Consider the following 19193-nt stretch of genomic DNA (forward strand, 5'->3'; position numbering starts at 1 on the left):
TCTAGTGGTGATGAATACATGGGGCTTTTGTGTATTTGGGAAAGTCTTAATTTCTCTTTCATTTTTGAAGGGTAGTTTTGCTGAATTCTTGGTTTGTGGTTTTCTCTTTCAGCATTCTGACTGTATTATCTTTTTCTCTTCTGGCTTGTAAAGAAGAGAAAAACTCATTGAAAACCCTATGAATAGGGGCTGGGGTTGTGGCTCAGTGGAGGAGTGCTCACCTAGCACATGTAGGAACATTGGTTTCCATCCTCAGCACCACATACAAATACCACATACAAATGTGTCCATCTACAACTAAAATATATTTTTTAAAAAAACCCTATGGAAGCTCCCTGTATGAGCTGATTTTTTTTCTTGCTGTTTTTGATATTTTTTTCTTTGTGACCTTTGACAGTTTGATTATACTATGTCTTGGTGTGCATCTCTTTGGATATAAGCTAATTGGAACTTATTAACCTTTTTGAATTTGTATGACCATTTCCTTTTTCTAATCTGGGAAGTCTTGGCCATTATTTCTTCATATAGCTTCTTTGCCTTTTTCTCATTCATGTCTGTGTTTGAGACTCCCATAATGTAAGTTGATCCACTTGATGATATTTCATATGTCTATTAGGCTGTCCTCAGTTTTCTTAATTCTGTTTTCCTTTTGCTTCTGTGACTCAATAATTTCGAATGACCTATCTTCAAGTTTGCTGATTCTTGATCAAGTTGCTATTGAATCCCTCAAATGAATTTTTCAATTTAGTTGTTATATTCTTCAACTCCTGAATTTCTGAGTTTCTCTTTGTTGATATTGTAATTTTGTTAATGTATCAGTTTTCTGATTTCATTTATTTGTCTCTCTGTGTTCTCTTTTAGCACACTGAGCATTTTAAGATAATAATTTCAAATTCTTTTTCATGTAATTTCTGGATCTGTATTTCTTCAGGGTCAGCTGCTAGAGATTTATTTGGTTCTTATACTGGACCATGTTTCCTCGTTTCATTGTGTTCTTTTTTAATTTTGTTGATATTTGGGCATCTCATCTCTTCCAGTCTTTACGGATTCACTTTGTACAGTAGAAGACTGTACAATCAGCCAAGTTAGAGATTTTAAGAATCTTCCAAGCATTCTCTGAGAATATGTCTTCCTGGCTTTTGTGTGTATTTCCTCACTTAAAAAGAGACCTCTGATATTATCCAGAGGCCATAATCCCTTGTTCCTTTTGGTGTCTGTCTGTGGTACTTCAGAGTCTCTAGTGCTGAAACGAGTTGCCACGTTTGCTTTTGTTTGCTGTGGCCACCAGGCATCCAAAGTAGACTGTTGTTCCATTCAGTTACTTAGTCATGCCTTTAGGAAGCACCCTGTAAAGACAGAAAGTAACTCTTCTTTTTCCCTCCTGAGGGAGAAATGAGGGGTTGGAAGTTTACTCCTGATTGTGCTATTCTGTGCTAGGTGTGAGGGTACAGTCATGAGTAAATGCAAAAAAATTTCTTATATGCTTTGATGTGGCTTTTCTTGGCTTTTCACTCACTTGGGGTGCTGCCAACTCTTAATTGGTTTCTGGAGTTCTTACAGTGAATTTGGTTTATATGTTGTTGTTAAATCAAAGTCTTCATGGTGGTATGAGGGCTTGGGGCTTCCTATTCAGCCATCTTACTTATATCAGTCTTAAAGGGAATCCAAATCTGTTTTGTGAGATGGAGATAATTAATATTGTAGAGCTTTGATAATTAGCATTTGTAGAGATGGAAGCACATCTGTTCTCTCCCCCACCTTTCCAGTCAAGGATTAAAGAAGTCATTCCAGACTTCTGACTTTGTAATCTAGTGTCTGTCTCTCTTTAGTAATAGTGGTTAACATTTAGTAAATGCTGATTGTGTGTCAGTCATTTTTCATATTCCTATTATATGTAATAACTCAGTTGTTATAATAGTTTAAAAGGAAGATAGTATGATTTCTCCCATTTTTACACGTAAGAAAACTGAGTGGCAGAGAATCTATATAATTTATCTAAGGTCATACAGCTGATGATTATCTTAGACTCAATTTTCAAAAGGCATTAAATGGATATTTTGCAGCATTAAGTTAATATTTTTAAAATTAGAATGGTGTTGTTTATATTAGTCAACTTTAAGCAAAATCATTTGTTGCAACAGGCAATTATTCAATTATTATGGATATTATTTTGTGTTGATTGTAAGTGGTAATTACACTGCTGAAAATATCTATAATTTACATATCCAAATGTAGAATGACATCAAAGTTGTATTTTTTGCAGGACAGAATTCATTCAGAGAGGCAGGATTTCAATCACAGGGGCTGGATTTCTCAACTGTATTTTGGAAACTTTTGCTGGCACATTCTTAAGACAGGGGGCACAGAAGGTAAGCTTGTTTCCACTTTGAACCAACATTATTTTAAAAAACCACAGGGATTCCAATATGGCATTGAAAATGATTTAACAAGAAAAATTGTCATGAACAGACATAATTAGAAAAAATACAGTTAATAAACAAATGTATCCTGAAATAATTTCTCTCAATAATCTCAATTAATTAATTAAAATAAATCTAAATCAAAATAAAACTAAAGTACCACTATTAAATTAAAAATATGCTGAAGTCTTCTTGTGCTAATATAGAGAATACTTTAGTCTAATTAAGAACAATATCATAATGAATAAACATATTTATAGTACATGAAATATAACAAATATATAATAACTGCATAATAATAATTAATATTTATTAAGTGCTTACTATGTACTACTGATTATTGGATGAATTTTTATTTCTTATCTCACTTAATCCATATAAATCTTTAAAGTGGTTATTACTGTCCTTATATTATGGATGAGGAAAATAGACCTGGAACTCCCAAGTGTCCATTCTTATAGAGTTCAGGCTCTGATTTGAGGGAGCTTAGGCTTCCATGAAGGTGATTTAGAAACCCCTTTGTGGTTCTAAGGTCCCGTCTGCCCTGTTTAAAGTGGACTCTTTCTGTTTTTAATCTGTCTGACATGGCAGTACATCTGACTTTTATGTATTCCATTTTCTTGCCCTTGGAGCACTGTTTGAAAAATTTCTTTAGAAGAAAGTACATTTTTCATGTGTCCTCATATGGTTATTGCAGTGTTGATTATAGAGCAAGTACTCAGAAGTGTTTTATTATTGTTGTTATTCATTGTGATGGTAATTATTCCCATTATTTCCAGAATTTGCTCAGAATATAATGCATGTTACCTCATTTTCTTGTTGTATGGGATAAAGTTAGTGGATGGTCTAAGGAAATATTGTAATTACTGGTTAATGGACTCTTGCTTTTCATTTTTTTTTTCCAAGAAGGAACCTAGACCAGAAGCCATTATTGGGGGGGGGGGGCGGTGTTGATAAGTGTGATGAATCAGTAGTTGGCACTGTCCCATACACCATAGTCATCATGTTGAGGTTGGTGTGTTCTTGGCTCAGTTGAGGTGGTTTCTGACACATATCCTGACTTGTCTAGATGACTTAATCCTGGGCTTGAAAGGAGTACTTAATTTCTAGAAGGTCTGATTTCACCTTTAATCACTAAGACATTATTGCTAGGTTTTCTGCTGTGTCACAATGTATGCATTTGTAAAACTCCCCATGTTCTAAAAAATTGCATTCTAAGTATGATGGGGGTGATGAGAAAAATAATTTTATTATCATGTCCCTGACTAAATGGGCTTCTTATGCATCCTTTAAATCTTGTGTTATAACAACAACATAATAATAATTAAATACATTTTTTTTGTAATACAGGTTTATTAGAAGAATTTAATTCTTTTTTTGGGGGTGGGATAACATTTAGCTGAATTAGTGTTCAAAATTAGCGTTTGATGATAGCGTTCCCTGTCATCAAATTGGCTGTAGTTGTTAATTTGTAAAAACCATTCTTGTCCTGTGAGCCATGTAGAAACAAGTGTTGGGCTGGATTTGGCTTTGGGGCTGTGGTTTGCCAACCCTTGCTTTAAATAAGTGAACATTGTTCAATTAATCCAAGTGGGTCTGTATTTGATCTGCCAATCAATCTGAACCTATTAATGACTTTTAGTCATACAGAGATTGTGTACATTTTGATCCTGTGATGTGCAAAAAGTGAACATTTTGATTCTTATTTTACAAATGACAAATGACTTAAAGAGATAAACATATCCAATATTTGGGTAACTGCTTGCCCACCTTCATTCTAGTAAAATATATGTTGAGTGCCTGTTTTGTGATTGGCACCATGCTCAGTGTAGGCTAAATGGATTCACTCAATGCCACAGAACCAGTACAGCATAGGATCTGGACTGAAATTCCTGTCTTTTGTCAACAAAACTTGCCTCTTGCTACTACTGTGCATTTCTCAGATGAATGAAACAGAGTCCTTACTTCTGAACAGCATGAACTTCGCAAATGCTACTGTGCACCAGGTGAATTTGAGTTGTGGTCTCATTCCCTTTTGTTTCTTAGGATTCTTTTGTTGAAGTAACAGAAGTCACTTTAGGCTAGCTCATTGTGAGGGTACAAAGGTGGTGGGTGGTGGGGCTGGTAGGCTTCAGAAAGATCTGCACTGGGGTCTGAGAGCTGCCAAGCACCGTCTGCTGATGTCTTTTCTTTCTAAATTTTGTAGAAGAGATCCTTGCTGGCCTTGTTATAGGTCCAGAGCCACCAAAAGAATGAGGGTCAGGTTATGTAAATACGTGTCATCCTCTACTCTGACATTGTGGATCAGGGTTGGGGATTGTTTCTCAGAGAAAGGGCTGGTGGGAAGGGCAGATATTCCCAAAGTTTTTTGGCATGTTATCACAGGAGTGTCTTTGTTCCTTGATGGTAGAGAGGGGGTTTTGTTTCTTTCTTTCTTTTTTTTTTTAAATTGAATCTTAGTAAATTTAGATTATTAATTGTAGTAAAGAACACATAACAAGTTTTACCATCTTATCCATTTTTAAGTGTGTATGTTCACATTGTTGTGTAACAGATCTCCATAATATTTAAATCTTGGAAACCTGAAGCTGTAAACCCATTAACAGTTCCCTTCCAACCAAGCCCCAGTTAATTATTATTTTGCTTTCTGTTTCTATGATTTTGACTGCTTTAGATACCTCATATAAGTGGAATCATATAGTATTTGACTTACTTCATTTACTATCCTCAGGTTTATTTTTATTGTAGGATGTGAGATTTCCTTCTCTTTTTGGACTATGCAATAGTCATATATCTATATTTATATCTACCTGACTATATATATGTATATATGTGTGTCTATTTATACACATGAACACACACACCATATTGAGTTTATCCATTCATCCATCGATGGACATATTGATTGCTTTTGCCAGCTGAATATTGTGAAAAGTGCTGCTGTGAGCATGGGTGTACCAATATCTGAGATCCTCCTTTTAGTCCTTTTGGATATATACCTATAGTGAGATTACTGGATGTTTTTTAACTTTTTGAGGAACCTCCGCACGGTTCTTCTTATGGTTTTATTTAATCTTAATACTGATTCCTCCCCAACCTGTAGTACCTTGGACAGTGTTCAGTGTATTTATGTGAAAATAAATAGAAAGGAAATAGAATGCATAGTGATGTCAGTTGCTGATGCAGTTTCTGCTGAATTAATATTCAGTTAATACTGGAAAAAAATCAAGGTATTTAATTTTTAAAAGTGATGAACCCAACTGATTCCTCTTTATTTGTACTTTTTAATTATGCTTAGAAGTAAGAATACATTTTTTTTCTTCTAGTTTTACCCTTTCTGACTTTACTTTTTCTTTCCGAAGAGGCCAAGTTTAATTAGCTTTGCAGTTTTAGGAGCCATTCATGCTTAAGTGTCTTTTGCCTTTTATCCAAGTGGCGATGTTTTCCAGTGTCATCCTGACTTCCTGATAAACCTTCATGGCTGAGCCTGCATAAATGGGTTCTGCAGAAGTCCCTGCGAGAGCATTTTATTTTCACTTTTAGGCTCTATCCCTGAGGCTGTTCAGTAGTGGTAAAGGTGGGATCTGATATCTGTTTTTTTTTTCCCAATAAAAACAAAACTAGATACTCATAAACTTTAGATCTCTGTGTTTGTAAATTAGACTCTGGCTCCTGATGTGGCTCCCCACGCTGAGGTCACTGTGTTTCTGTGCCTTTGGGTACTTGTGCAGTTGATTTTTTCTTTCTCTTCACTACTGAGACAGCTTGTGATTTGGGGGCCTTTCTGATACATGCTGACTTTTTTTTTTTGTACAAAATGTGTTCTTTTTATTAAGAATTAAAAAAGCCATAATCACATTCTTCTTTGTCATAATTCCTTTTTAAACTTGGGCAAATGTGTATGGTGGATACAACTACATTTAAATCTGGAAGGCACCTTTTGGGTGTCAGTTGTGTGACAGGCATTGGATGGAGTACTGGAGACACACGTAGGAATAAGATATAATTCACAAGATAGAGACTGCTGTCTGCAGCTTTGATTCTGGGCCATCTAGCTCAGGGTGGAAAGAGTGACAGGTAATGAAACAACATCTACTGATGCTGAGAAGTTACTGAGCCCTGTGTGGTGTTCAGTGTTCAGAATTATGATCAGTGCTGAGGACAATATTAAAGTGACAGCTAGTTTTTATGAAGGCTTATTAGATGTCATCATTGTGCTTAGCATACTTAGCCTTTTCTGAACAGCTCAATGAGATAAAAATGTTATTCTCATTTTATGTATAGGAAAACTGAGGTCCCAAGTGGCAAAGCAGTTTTCTCAAGTTTTTAGAACTAGAAACTGGTGAACCTGGACTTTGAGCCAAAGTCTGTCTGACTCCAGAGTGTGCTCTTGATCGCTAGACCATGCTGTCCCCTCCATCTTCTCTGCACTTAAACTATGTGGGGCAAGGTGTGTGTGATTGATGTACCCAGAGTGAGGTGACACAGTGTGTAATAAGGAACTCCGTAACAAGGAAGAACTCAGAACAGGCCAGAGGAGTGGGGCCCATGCTACTAGAAAGGGCCTTTGAGTAGTCAGTGAATATCTTCCCTTCTGTTCAGAGATCTGAGCCTCATTGTCCACACTGTAGCTGTCCTAAATTCCAGAGTGCCATGGGGGTTGAGGGGTGCTTTGTGTCATTTCTATCATTTTTATGTAACAGTATATCCTTTCTTTTTTTCTTTTTTTGTACTGGGGCTTGAACCCAGGGGCATTCAACCACTGAGCCACATCCCCAGCCCTATTTTGTATTTTATTTAGAGACAGGGTCTCACTGAGTTGCTGAGTACCTTGCTTTTGCTGCGGCTGGTTTTGAACTCACGATCCTCCTGTCTCAGCCTCCTGAGCCGAGCCGCTGGGATTATAGGTGTGCGCCACCACACCCGACTATTTATTTATTTATTTTTTTGCTTTCCCGTGTACCACAGATTTGTTGTGCTATTTGCTTTGAAAATATCTTTACATTAAAAAAAGGATACTAAAAATTTGTTTTTTATTGTTGTTAATATAAGTATGATATAAAATTTACCATTTAATCATTTCTTTTGTGTGTGTGTTGCCATTTTTTTCCCATTTAATCATTTCTAAGTGTATAGTTAAGTGGCAGTGAGTTTACATATATACCATGTTTTGTTTGTCTCGTTATATCCATTGATGGATGCTTAGGTTGCCTCTGCATTTTGGCTATTGTATATAATACTCTGTGTTAGTTAGGTTTTTGTTGCGGTGACCTGATAAGAACAACTTAGAAGAGGGAAAATTTATTTTGGCTCATGGTTTCAGAGATTTTGACTGTGGTGGGCCACGTCTACTGCTTTGGTCCCAAGGGGAGGTAGAACATCATACCTGAAGGGTGTGGTGGAGGAAAATTACTCAGCTCATGGTGTCTGGGAAGCAGAGGAAAGGGAAGGGGTCTCAGGGAAGATGCGTCCTTCTAGAGCATGCCCAGAGTGATCTACCTCCTTTAGCCATGTCCTACCTGCCTACAGCTACTACCTAGTTAGTCCATTCAAACTAGGATGGGCTGATCGGGTCACAGCTCTCATAATCTAATCTTTTACCTCTGAATATGCTTATTTTCTTCTAGTAGATTTACAGTTTCAGGTAATATGTTTAAATCTTTAATAAATTTTGATATGATTTTTTTAATACAGAGTGAGATAAGGGTACAATTTCGTTCTTAAGTATGTAGCTATCCAGTTGTCCCAACACCTTAACACTGTATATTGTAGAGAATGTTCTTTTCCTGATGAGTGTTCTTAGTACTGCTATTAATGGGTTTATTTCTGATCTCTATTTTCTTCCATTTGTTCATGTGCTTGTTTTTATGCCATTATCATGCCATATATATATATATATATATATATATATATATATATTTCAAATGAATATATATATATATATATATATATATTTCAAATGAATCAAATGTTGTGGTGCCTCCAGATTTTTTTTTTTGTTGTTGTTCATGTTGCTTTGACTATTCAAGGTCTTTTGTTGTTCCCCATAAAATTTAGGGTTTGTTTTTTTCTACTTTTGTGAAAAATGGCATTAGTATTTTGACAGGGATGACACTGAATCTGTGGACAGCTTTGGGTAGTATACACATTTCAATAATATTATTTCTTCCAATCTCTGAACATGGTTTGTATTTCCATTTATTTACACTTTTAATTTCTTTTTGTCAGTTTTTTATAATCTTAAATGAAGGGTTCTATGGCTTTCTTGGTTAAATTTATTCCTAAGTAGCTTTTTCTTTTTTTTGTTGCTATTGTAAATGATTTTTACAGATTTCAGTTTTGGGCAGTTGGTTATTAGTGTATAGTAATACTACTGATATTTGTATTTTTTTTATACTCTGAAACTTTATTGAATTTGTTTATTAGTGTTAACAGTTTTTTGTAGAGTCTTTAAGAATTTTTGTATATAAGATCATATCATCAGCAAACAGACAGTTTCCCTCTCTCATCCTATTTGAAGGCCTTTGATTTCTTTTTATTGTTTAATTTCCCTAACTAATCCTTCCAGAATTATGTTGGATGGAAGTGGTGAGAGTGGATCGCCTTTTTTTTTTTTGATATAACTATTGGTATGCATATCAGCAATGGATTGTACCTTTACTGTGTATCTTTCTCAAGTCTATACAAAAGAGTGGGTATTAACATACTAACCTCTTAGCCTTGAGCAGAAGTATGTGAGCCATGCAATGGGTTCCTCAGTTTAAGAGGCATTCATCCATCCCTCAACTCTGCTATAGTATCTGTTTCTCAGCTTTGATTTCATGTTATGCCGGACAGTTCTGACCCATGGTAGCCAACAGAAGGAGGGTTTGTACTGCTGAAAACTTACCAAGGACAAGTATCATGTTGGATGCTGAGTACATATTTTGGCATGCTTGGAGGTAAATAGTACGTTAGAAAAACGGATAAAGGAAACAAAAATCTGAAGGAAAATAGGAATTGGTAGAAGTCTGGGATACATAAAAGGCTTCACATTTATTTTTGCTGTGGAGGAGAATTGGCAGAGCTTTTCTGTGTGAACTGTGGTGAAGCAGAGCTTGAAGGAATCTAGGCCAATTCACAACCTCAGGCCTCGGGCATCCAAAAAGAAGACAGAGAGAGTTCACCAATGCTCTCTGGACAGCCATGATTTCCCAACCCTTTTTTTTTTTTCCATTATCACTCTTTAAAAAAGCCTTTTAATATATTTTTCCTTCTAATCGCTCCTTTCATTATGAAATTTTAGTACCATAGGCATACTGATTATATATTTACTTACTGTATTATATCTTTGATTTATGCACAAAATAATGTTTTTCTCATAAGAATGAATTTTTGCTTCTTTGTGATTTTGCTCCTGTTCCAAAAGCATGCTTTATACCAAAGAACAGAGCTATCTTTTGGGATTTTGCCACCACCCCTCCAAGTTAAAGCAAAATAATCACCAGATCTCCCCTCCAAACACAAATAAAATTCCAAATAAAAATCTAAAGAACATTTTGGTGAATTCCCACATGGCTAGTTATAAATTTCACATTTTCTGTTTCAGAGGAGGATCAGGAGTAATATGGGTGATAACAGTCTTGTCATGCAAGTATTCTTTTTTTAGCCTTGTTTGTTTCCATGCCTAGGGACTACTACAAATGCGGTGGAAATCAGAGCTCTCATTACACAATCACAGAAACGTGCCTTTTTTTTTAAGTTTGTGAAGTACGTTTCAATGTGTGATAAAATAATTTGTTATTTCAGCCAGTTTCCTAGCAAGGCCCCATTATTAGTTCCATCATTATTCTTGTTGTGTTTATCAGAGAGCTGAGAGAGATTAAATTCAACAGCATATGAAATATTTATTACTGAAACAATTTGGGCAAGTCAAAAAAATTGAACAGTACTTTGAAGAAGGGTTGACCTAGACATGGTACAGCTAGAGCCCAAGCATATCTGCTACTTCCTTGGGCTTGACAAAAATCTATTTTTATAGTAGAATATAATTCCCTGGAATTGAATAAAAATGTGGAATACTATATATGTAGTCCAAACGAGATTTTTAAAAAACCTGGTTACTACTTACTTGTATGATTTTTGCAAACTAACTGTATTAGTTATTTAATTTGATATAATACATTAACCCCAACCTTGAAGCTTAGAACAACACCCATTTATTATCTCTCTGCTTCTGGGAGTCAGGAGTCTGGGCACAGCATAGTTGTGTCTATTTCAGGCTCTCACAATCAAGGTCATGGATGAGGCTGCAAACTTATCCGAAGGCTCGATGGGAAAAATTCAATTTCAGACTCATCTGGCTGCTGGTAGGATTCAGCTGGCCTGTAGAGCATCACACATCTTGGAAGGGAGTCAGTGAGAGGGCAAAAGAGTGCTGGCAAGGTAACATAATTATGGAAGAGATAGCTCTTTAATTTTTCTGTATTCTGTTCATTAGAAGAAAGTCACAAATGCAGCCCCCCCTAAAGGGAAGAGTACAGGAGGACATAAATACCAGGAGGAGTGGGTACTGGGAACCATGTTGGAAGCTGAGCTGAGCCAATGTGTATCCCAAGGTGTATGCACAACTATTGAATTCTGAGAAGTGGGATAATTAGAGGTTGGTGATGGCCAACTATATACCCCAGACCTCGCTACCAGTTTATGAAACATTTATGCAATACAACCAGGCATGTATTAATAATTCATTTACAAGTATGCATAAACTCATTGACTTGTTCTATAAATTGAATTAAGTCTCCATCCTCTTGGGTTCTCTCACCATGAATTGCATGAATAGTTCACTAAAGGTGAAGCAGACAGTATTCCAAAGCCAGGATACAGCTGGGTTACAGATAGTGTCAGCCAGGCAGCATCTGCTGAACCAGGCTGGCCAGGGGACTGTTCAGGCCTGAACTTGGGGTGCTTTCCCTCCAGTTGGAGGGCGAAGGGCTTGCTTGGTAGAGACACCTTGATCATGCAAGGATGGGCACATTTCTAGAATTTTGAGATTATCCTCATGTCTTAAGTCTCATTCATTGTATTAATGAGAATCCATTTTTTAAATATAATTCTTTTTTAGTTGTAATTGGCTGCAATACCTTTATTTAATTTATTTTTATATGATGCTGAGGATCAAACCCAGCACCTCGCACATGCTGGGCAAGTGATCTACCGCTGAGCCACAACTCCAGCACCAATGAGAATCCATTTTTAATATCCATATGCTGGTTAATAAGCTAATTTCACCAGTGAAAATTTACAATTTTTAGCATTCCTTCTGTTAATTATCACAGGCTCTAATGTCTTTCAAGGATAAATATAACTGAAATATCTGGTGAATGAGGTCATTGATAAGAACATCAAGGCAACTCCTGGAGTGGGAAGCCCACCTGGACTGCACCTGGTGTATTATATTTCTTGAACTAACATACATACCCCATAGAGCTATTTGGTATGTGCTGAAATATTTTAAAGCAAATTATAGATATCCCAACAACCACACACCAAATATCAATTCCTAAACTAAAAGCAAAGTATATTGTGCCTTGCAAAAGATGATTCAGTGTGAAACAGGTTTTGGTCTTGTGTTTAACATAGAGATTGTTGTTTTGTTTTTGTGGTACTGGGTTGAATCCAGGGCCTCATACTTGCTGGTCGAGTGCTCTACCACTGAGCTACGCCCTAGTGCTTAAGATAGAGATAGAATGTAGAGCTTTAGAGAAGGGCTTCTTCATACCTGGTCTTCTTCATACCTGGTTTTTCTCACTATCCCAATGTCACACTTCACCTCTCATATCCTCAACTTTTCTCTCTGTAAACCATGGCTCTATATCATGGGGTTTTAAAAATATTAAGTAAGATTACATTTTTGGTGTCATTCCTTGAAAACCTGACTTTTCATAGCTGTGTAGTATTCCATGGGCATAATAACTCTTAGTTTTGTTTTCTGTTTTCACTATTATAAATAATATTGGGTGAGATCCTATTTGAAGGCCTTTGATGTACTTGCATACATTTCTCATTGCTTCTTGGATTAAGGCTTTTAATGCATTTTGCCAAATTTCCTTCCAAAAGAAGTCTACCAGTGTAGTCTACACCTGGTTGGCACTGTGGGCCATCATTTTCTTGCTATATGACATGAATGAATGACTTAACCTCCTAGAACTTGCATATGTCAATAGGAAAGTAGGGTTCCTTATTTTCGCCTCATAGAATTATGAAGAAGCAGCAAAACTGTTAGCTCCTGTCTTCTGAGTATCCACTCTGGAGATGACTGAAAGTGGATGATTCTGCCATTCACTTGTGGTTGGACCTCAGTTCCACTCCCACCTTTTTCTGTTGTGTGACCTGGGCCTGGCTGCTCGGGGACGCTCACTCAGTTCCTAAATGGTACGTTGAAGTGCCGCATGCACGAGTAGTCAAAACCCTAAAGAAGAGTGGATGTTTCAAAACTCCGTAATTCCAAGATCTGGGAAAAGAGAAAATAAGACTGTCATTCGCGTGTGTGACATGAGGACCGCAGTGTGACCGTGGCTGCCCACTTGTTGGTGACTTCCATTTCCTGCTTGTTCGTGTGCATTCTTTAAGATTCTTTACATTACTCAAGCCACTTGAGAGAACTGATGAAATATGTTCTCTGTCTCGTTTCCAGAGGGTTTATTTCCCAGCTCTAAATTTACCTCTGCTGATAATACTTTTTAATCCCACTCTTGAGTGCTCAAATAGATTGATTTAGTTGATATTTATTCATTAGATGCCATGAGAATATTACTGAGAAATCTTATTTCTAACAACTTATTTCTGGATCAGTTAAATCATAGTAGCTGCTATTTTCTTATGTATCCCCCCTCCCCATCCGCTCTGCTCATACTGTTGCCTCTGGAGTTTTAGTCCCTTGAAACATAGCTTTTGCAGGGAAAGCATCTTGGAGAAAATGAGTATTCTGTAAGTGATAACGTTTTTTTTTTTTGTTGTTGTTCCTTCCACCGAGTTTAAATCAATGCTTTTACCTTGACTGTGAGGCCTAGGAATCCGAAATCCCTGGATGGCTCATTTGAATTCATCCGGGTTGTAATAGACTTTGCTCAGTGGTAAAGCTTTCGGGAATCCCTTAAATCAGCCGGCTGAAATGCTGGGACGTGTCTTCTGTGAAACTAGTCAAAGTCTGGGAAGTGAAGCTCTTGCCTGAAATGACAGAAGGTGGTTTCCTGAGCTCCAAGCCCATTGGTGTGATTATTTGTGTGGGGATGGGAGGAAGCGTGTCTCACCCTAGTGTGGTGGGGAGTGCGACAACCCAGCCGGGAATCGGGCACCTGGGCTCCTGCCCTGTCTTGGCCACTCTCTAATGGCCAGGTTGCTCATTCTAGTTGTGCTAAGGGCATCACTGCCATTTCCCCAAAGTCAGATTGGATTAGATAAGTCATTTTTGATTCTGAAGTTGTATGATTTCTTTTATCCTTACCCCCCCCTTCCCCTAATCTCTATATACCAAGATTTTTTTTTTTTTTTTTTTTTTTTGGTCTCTTATTCTTTTTTTTTTTTAATTTTTTTTATTGTTGGCTGTTCAAAACATTACATAGTTCTTGATATATCATATTTCACACTTTGATTCAAGTGGGTTATGAGCTCCCATTTTTACCCCATATACAGATTGCAGAATTACATCAGTTACACATCCATTGATTTACATATTGCCATACTAGTGTCTGTTGTGTTCTGCTGCCTTTCCTAACCTCTACTATCCCCCCTCCCCTCCCCTCCCCTCCCCTTTTCTCTCTCTGCCCCCTCTACTGGCATTCATTTGTCCCCCTTGTATTATTTTTCCCTTTCCCCTCACTTCCTCTTGTATGTACTTTTGTATAACTCTGAGGGTCTCCTTCCATTTCCATGCAATTTCCCTTCTCTCTCCCTTTCCCTCCCACCTCTCATCCCTGTTTAATGTTAATCTTCTTCTCATGCTCTTCGACCCTACTCTGTTCTTAGTTACTCTCCTTATATCAAAGAAGACATTTGGCATTTGTTTTTTAGGGATTGGCTAGCTTCACTTAGCATAATCTGCTCTAATGCTATCCATTTCCCTGTAAATTCTATGATTTTGTCATTTTTTAATGCAGAGTAATACTCCATTGTGTATAAATGCCACATTTTTTTTATCCATTCATCTATTGAAGGGCATCTAGGTTGGTTCCACAGTCTTGCTATTGTGAATTGTGCTGCTATGAACATCGATGTAGCAGTGTCCCTGTAGCATGCTCTTTTTAGGTCTTTAGGGAATAGACCTAGAAGGGGAATAGCTGGGTCAAATGGTGGCTCCATTCCCAGCTTTCCAAGAAATCTCCATACTGCTTTCCAAATTGGCTGCACCAATTTGCAGTCCCACCAGCAATGTACAAGTGTACCCTTTTCCCCACATCCTCGCCAGCACTTGTTGTTGTTTGACTTCATGATGGCTGCCAATCTAACTGGAGTGAGATGGTATCTTAGGGTGGTTTTGATTTGCATTTCTCTGACTGCTAGAGATGGTGAGCATTTTTTCATGTACTTGTTGATTGATTGTATGTCCTCCTCTGAGAAGTGTCTGTTCAGGTCCTTGGCCCATTTGTTGATTGGGTTGTTTGTTCTCTTATTGTCTAATTTTTTGAGTTCTTTGTATACTCTGGATATTAGGGCTCTATCTGAAGTGTGAGGAGTAAAGATTTGTTCCCAGGATGTAGGCTCTCTATTTACCTCTCTTATTGTTTCTTTTGCTGAGAAAAAACTTTTTAGTTTGAGTAAGTCCCATTTGTTGATTCTACTTATTAACTTTTGTACTATGGGTGTCCTATTGAGGAATTTGGAGCCCGACCCCACAGTATGTAGATCGTAGCCAACTTTTTCTTCTATCAGAAGGCGTGTCTCTGATTTGATATCAAGCTCCTTGATCCATTTTGAATTCACTTTTGTGCATGGCGAGAGAAAGGGATTCAGTTTCATTTTGTTGCATATGGATTTCCAGTTTTCCCAGCACCATTTGTTGAAGATGCTATCCTTCCTCCATTGCATGCTTTTAGCCCCTTTATCAAATATAAGGTAGTTGTAGTTTTGTGGATTGGTTTCTGTGTCCTCTATTCTGTACCATTGGTCCACCCGCCTGTTGTGGTACCAGTACCATGCTGTTTTTGTTACTATTGCTCTGTAGTATAGTTTGAAGTCTGGTATCGCTATACCGCCTGATTCACACTTCCTGCTTAGCATTGTTTTTGCTATTCTGGGTGTTTTATTTTTCCATATGAATTTCATGATTGCTTTCTCTATTTCTACAAGAAATGCCGTTGGGATTTTGATTGGCATTGCATTAAACCTATAGAGAACTTTTGGTAATATCGCCATTTTGATGATGTTAGTTCTGCCTATCCATAAACAGGGTATATTTTTCCATCTTCTAAGATCTTCTTCTATTTCTCTCTTTAGGGTTCTGTAGTTTTCATTGTATAAGTCTTTCACCTCTTTTGTTAGGTTGATTCCCAAGTATTTTATTTTTTTTGAAGATATTGTGAATGGAGTGGTTGTCCTCATTTCCATTTCAGAGGATTTGTCGCTGATATACAGGAATGCCTTTGATTTATGCATGTTGATTTTATATCCTGCCACTTTGCTGAATTCATTTATTAGCTCTAATAGTTTCTTTGTAGAGCCTTTTGGGTCTGCTAGGTATAGAATCATGTCATCTGCAAATAGTGATAATTTAAGTTCTTCTTTTCCTATTTTGATGCCTTTAATTTCTTTCGTCTGTCTAATTGCTCTGGCCAGTGTTTCGAGAACTATGTTGAACAGAAGTGGTGAGAGAGGGCATCCCTGTCCTGTTCCAGATTTTAGAGGGAATGCCTTCAGTTTTTCTCCATTCAGAATGATGCTAGCCTGAGGCTTAGCATAGATTGCTTTTACAATATTGAGGTATGTTCCTGTTATCCCTAGTTTTTCTAGAGTTTTGAACATAAAGGGATGCTGTACTTTGTCGAATGCTGTTTCCGCATCTATCGAGATGATCATGTGGTTCTTATTTTTAAGTCTATTGATGTGGTGAATAACATTTATTGATTTCCGTATATTGAACCAGCCTTGCATCCCAGGGATGAATCCTACTTGATCATGGTGCACAATTTTTTTGATATGTTTTTGTATCCGAGTGGCCAGAATTTTATTGAGGATTTTTGCATCTAGGTTCATTAGAGATATTGGTCTGTAGTTTTCTTTCTTTGAAGTGTCTTTGTCTGGTTTAGGTATCAGGGTGATGTTGGCCTCGTAGAATGAATTTGGAAGTTCTCCCTCTTTTTCTATTTCCTGAAGTAGCTTGAAAAGTATTGGTATTAGTTCCTCTTTAAAGGTTTTGTAAAACTCTGCTGTATACCCATCCGGTCCTGGGCTTTTCTTAGTTGGTAGTCTTTTGATGGTTTCTTCTATTTCCTCAATTGATATTGGTCTGTTTAGGTTGTCTATATCCTCCTGACTCAATCTGGGCAGATCATATGACTTAAGAAATTTATCTATGCCTTCACTATCTTCTAATTTATTGGAGTATAAGGATTCAAAATAATTTTTGATTATCTTCTGTATATCTGAGGTGTCTGTTGTGATATTGCCTTTTTCATCCCGTATGCTAGTAATTTGAGTTCTCTCTCTTCTTCTCTTCGCTAGCATGGCTAAGGGTCTGTCGATTTTGTTTATTTTTTCAAAGAACCAACTTTTAGTTTTGTCAATTTTTTCAATTGTTTCTTTTGTTTCGATTTCATTAATTTCAGCTCTTGTTCATTCTCCAAGTGATGTATTCTTTTTCCTTCCTTCTTTTATCGTTGATTTTCAGTTCCATTCCATTATGATCAGATAGGATGCATGGTATTATCTCTACTCCTTTGTATTGTCTAAGAGTTTCCCTGTGACATAATATGTGATCTATTTTTGAGAAGGATCCATGTGCTGCTGAGAAAAAGGTGTAACTGCTTGATGTTGGATGGTATATTCTATATATGTCAATTAAGTCTAGGTTATTAATTGTGTTATTGAGTTCTATAGTTTCCTTATTCAACTTTTGTTTGGAAGATCTGTCCAGTGGCGAGAGAGGTGTGTTGAAGTCTCCCATGATTATTGTATGGTGGTCTATTAGACTCTTGAACTTGAGAAGAGTTTGTTTGATGAACATAGCTGCACCATTGTTTGGGGCATATATATTTATGATTGTTATGTCTTGTTGGTGTATGTTTCCCTTAAGCAGTATGTAGTGTCCCTCTTTATCCCTTTTGATTAACTTTGGCTTGAAATCTATTTTATTTGATATGAGTATGGACAGTCCTGCTTGTTTCTGAAGTCCATATGAGTGATATGATTTTTCCCAACCTTTCACCTTCAGCCTATGTATGTCTTTTCCTATCAAATGCGTCTCCTGTAGGCAGCATATTGTTGGGTCTTGTTTTGTGATCCATTCTACTAGCCTGTGTCTCTTGATTGGTGAGTTTAAGCCATTAACATTTAGGGTTATTATTGAGATATGGGTTGTTCTTCCAGCCATATTTGTTTATTTATGTTACTAAACATGGTTTGTTTTCCTCTTTGATTATCCCCCCCCCCTTTACTGTCCTACCTCCCACTGTTGGTTTTCATTGTTATTTTCCATTTCCTCTTCCTGTAATGTTTTGCCAAGGATGTTTAGAAGAGATGGTTTTCTAGCTGCGAATTCTTTTAACTTTTGTTTATCGTGGAAGGTTTTAATTTCATCTTCCATCCTGAAGCTTAATTTCGCTGGATACACAATTCTTGGTTGGAACCCATTTTCTTTCAGTGTTTGAAATATGTTATTCCAGGATCTTCTAGCTTTCAGACTCTGTGTTGAAAGATCAGCTGTTATCCTGATTGGCTTACCCCTACATGTGATCTGCTTCCTTTCTCTTGTAGCTTTTAAAATTCTCTCCTTATTCTGTATGTTGGGCATCTTCATTATAATGTGTCTAGGTGTGGGTCTCTTATGATTTTGCACATTCGGCGTCCTGTAGGCTTCTAGGATTTGGGATTCTGTCTCACTCTTCAAGTCTGGGAAGTTTTCTCGTATTATTTCATTGAATAGATTGCTCATTCCTTTGGTTTGAAACTCTGTCCCTTCCTGTATCCCAATGACTCTTAAATTTGGTCTCTTGATGTTATCCCATATTTCTTGGATGTTCTGCTCATGGTTTCTTAACAGTCTTGCTGAGCTGTCTATGTTCTTTTCAAGTTGAAATACTTTCTTCATTGTCTGATGTTCTATCTTCTAAGTGTTCTACTCTGCTGGTAGTATTCTCAATTGAGTTTTTAAGTTGGTTTATTGCTTCCTGCATTTCTAGGATTTCTGTTTGTTTGTTTTTTATAACCTCTATCTCCCTGTATAGTTGATCTTTTGCTTCTTGGATTTGTTTATGTAATTCATTGTTGAAGTGATCTTTCATTGTCTGATTTTGCTGTCTGATGTCTTCCTTGAGACTCCAGATCATCTGAAGCATGTATATCCTGAATTCTTTATCTGACATTCCATCTGCTGCAGCTATTACCTCTTCTAACGTTGAATTGACCTGCATTGCTTGTGGTCCTTTCTTTCCTTGTCTCTTCATACTGTTCGCGTTACTTTCTACTTGGTGAAACTGTTGTGCTATTGAATTTTCCCCCTATATATTTATATTGGTCTTGTATAGTTGCAAAGTCTCCCTCGCAGGCACGGGCGGCGGCTCTGCCCCTCCTCCAATTGGG

The 19193-nt window shown here is 37.1% G+C and overlaps 1 protein-coding gene across 2 annotated transcripts in view; it reads left to right on the plus strand.

The window, feature by feature from the left end:
* Positions 1 to 19193, plus strand: part of Prelid2 (PRELI domain containing 2) — an 88688-nt gene that overhangs the window by 36790 nt on the left and 32705 nt on the right. For both annotated transcript variants that reach the window (XM_058584252.1, XM_046460391.2), the window contains exon 5: positions 2264 to 2369. In XM_058584252.1, the coding sequence (XP_058440235.1) occupies positions 2264 to 2369 (106 nt within the window). The remainder of the gene's footprint in view (positions 1 to 2263; positions 2370 to 19193) is intronic.

This window comes from Marmota monax, unplaced genomic scaffold (genome assembly GCF_021218885.2).
Source record: "Marmota monax isolate L192 unplaced genomic scaffold, Marmota_monax_Labrador192_F-V1.1 WCK01_AAM20220418_F8-fsc00006, whole genome shotgun sequence".
NCBI classification, from domain to species: domain Eukaryota; kingdom Metazoa; phylum Chordata; class Mammalia; order Rodentia; family Sciuridae; genus Marmota; species Marmota monax.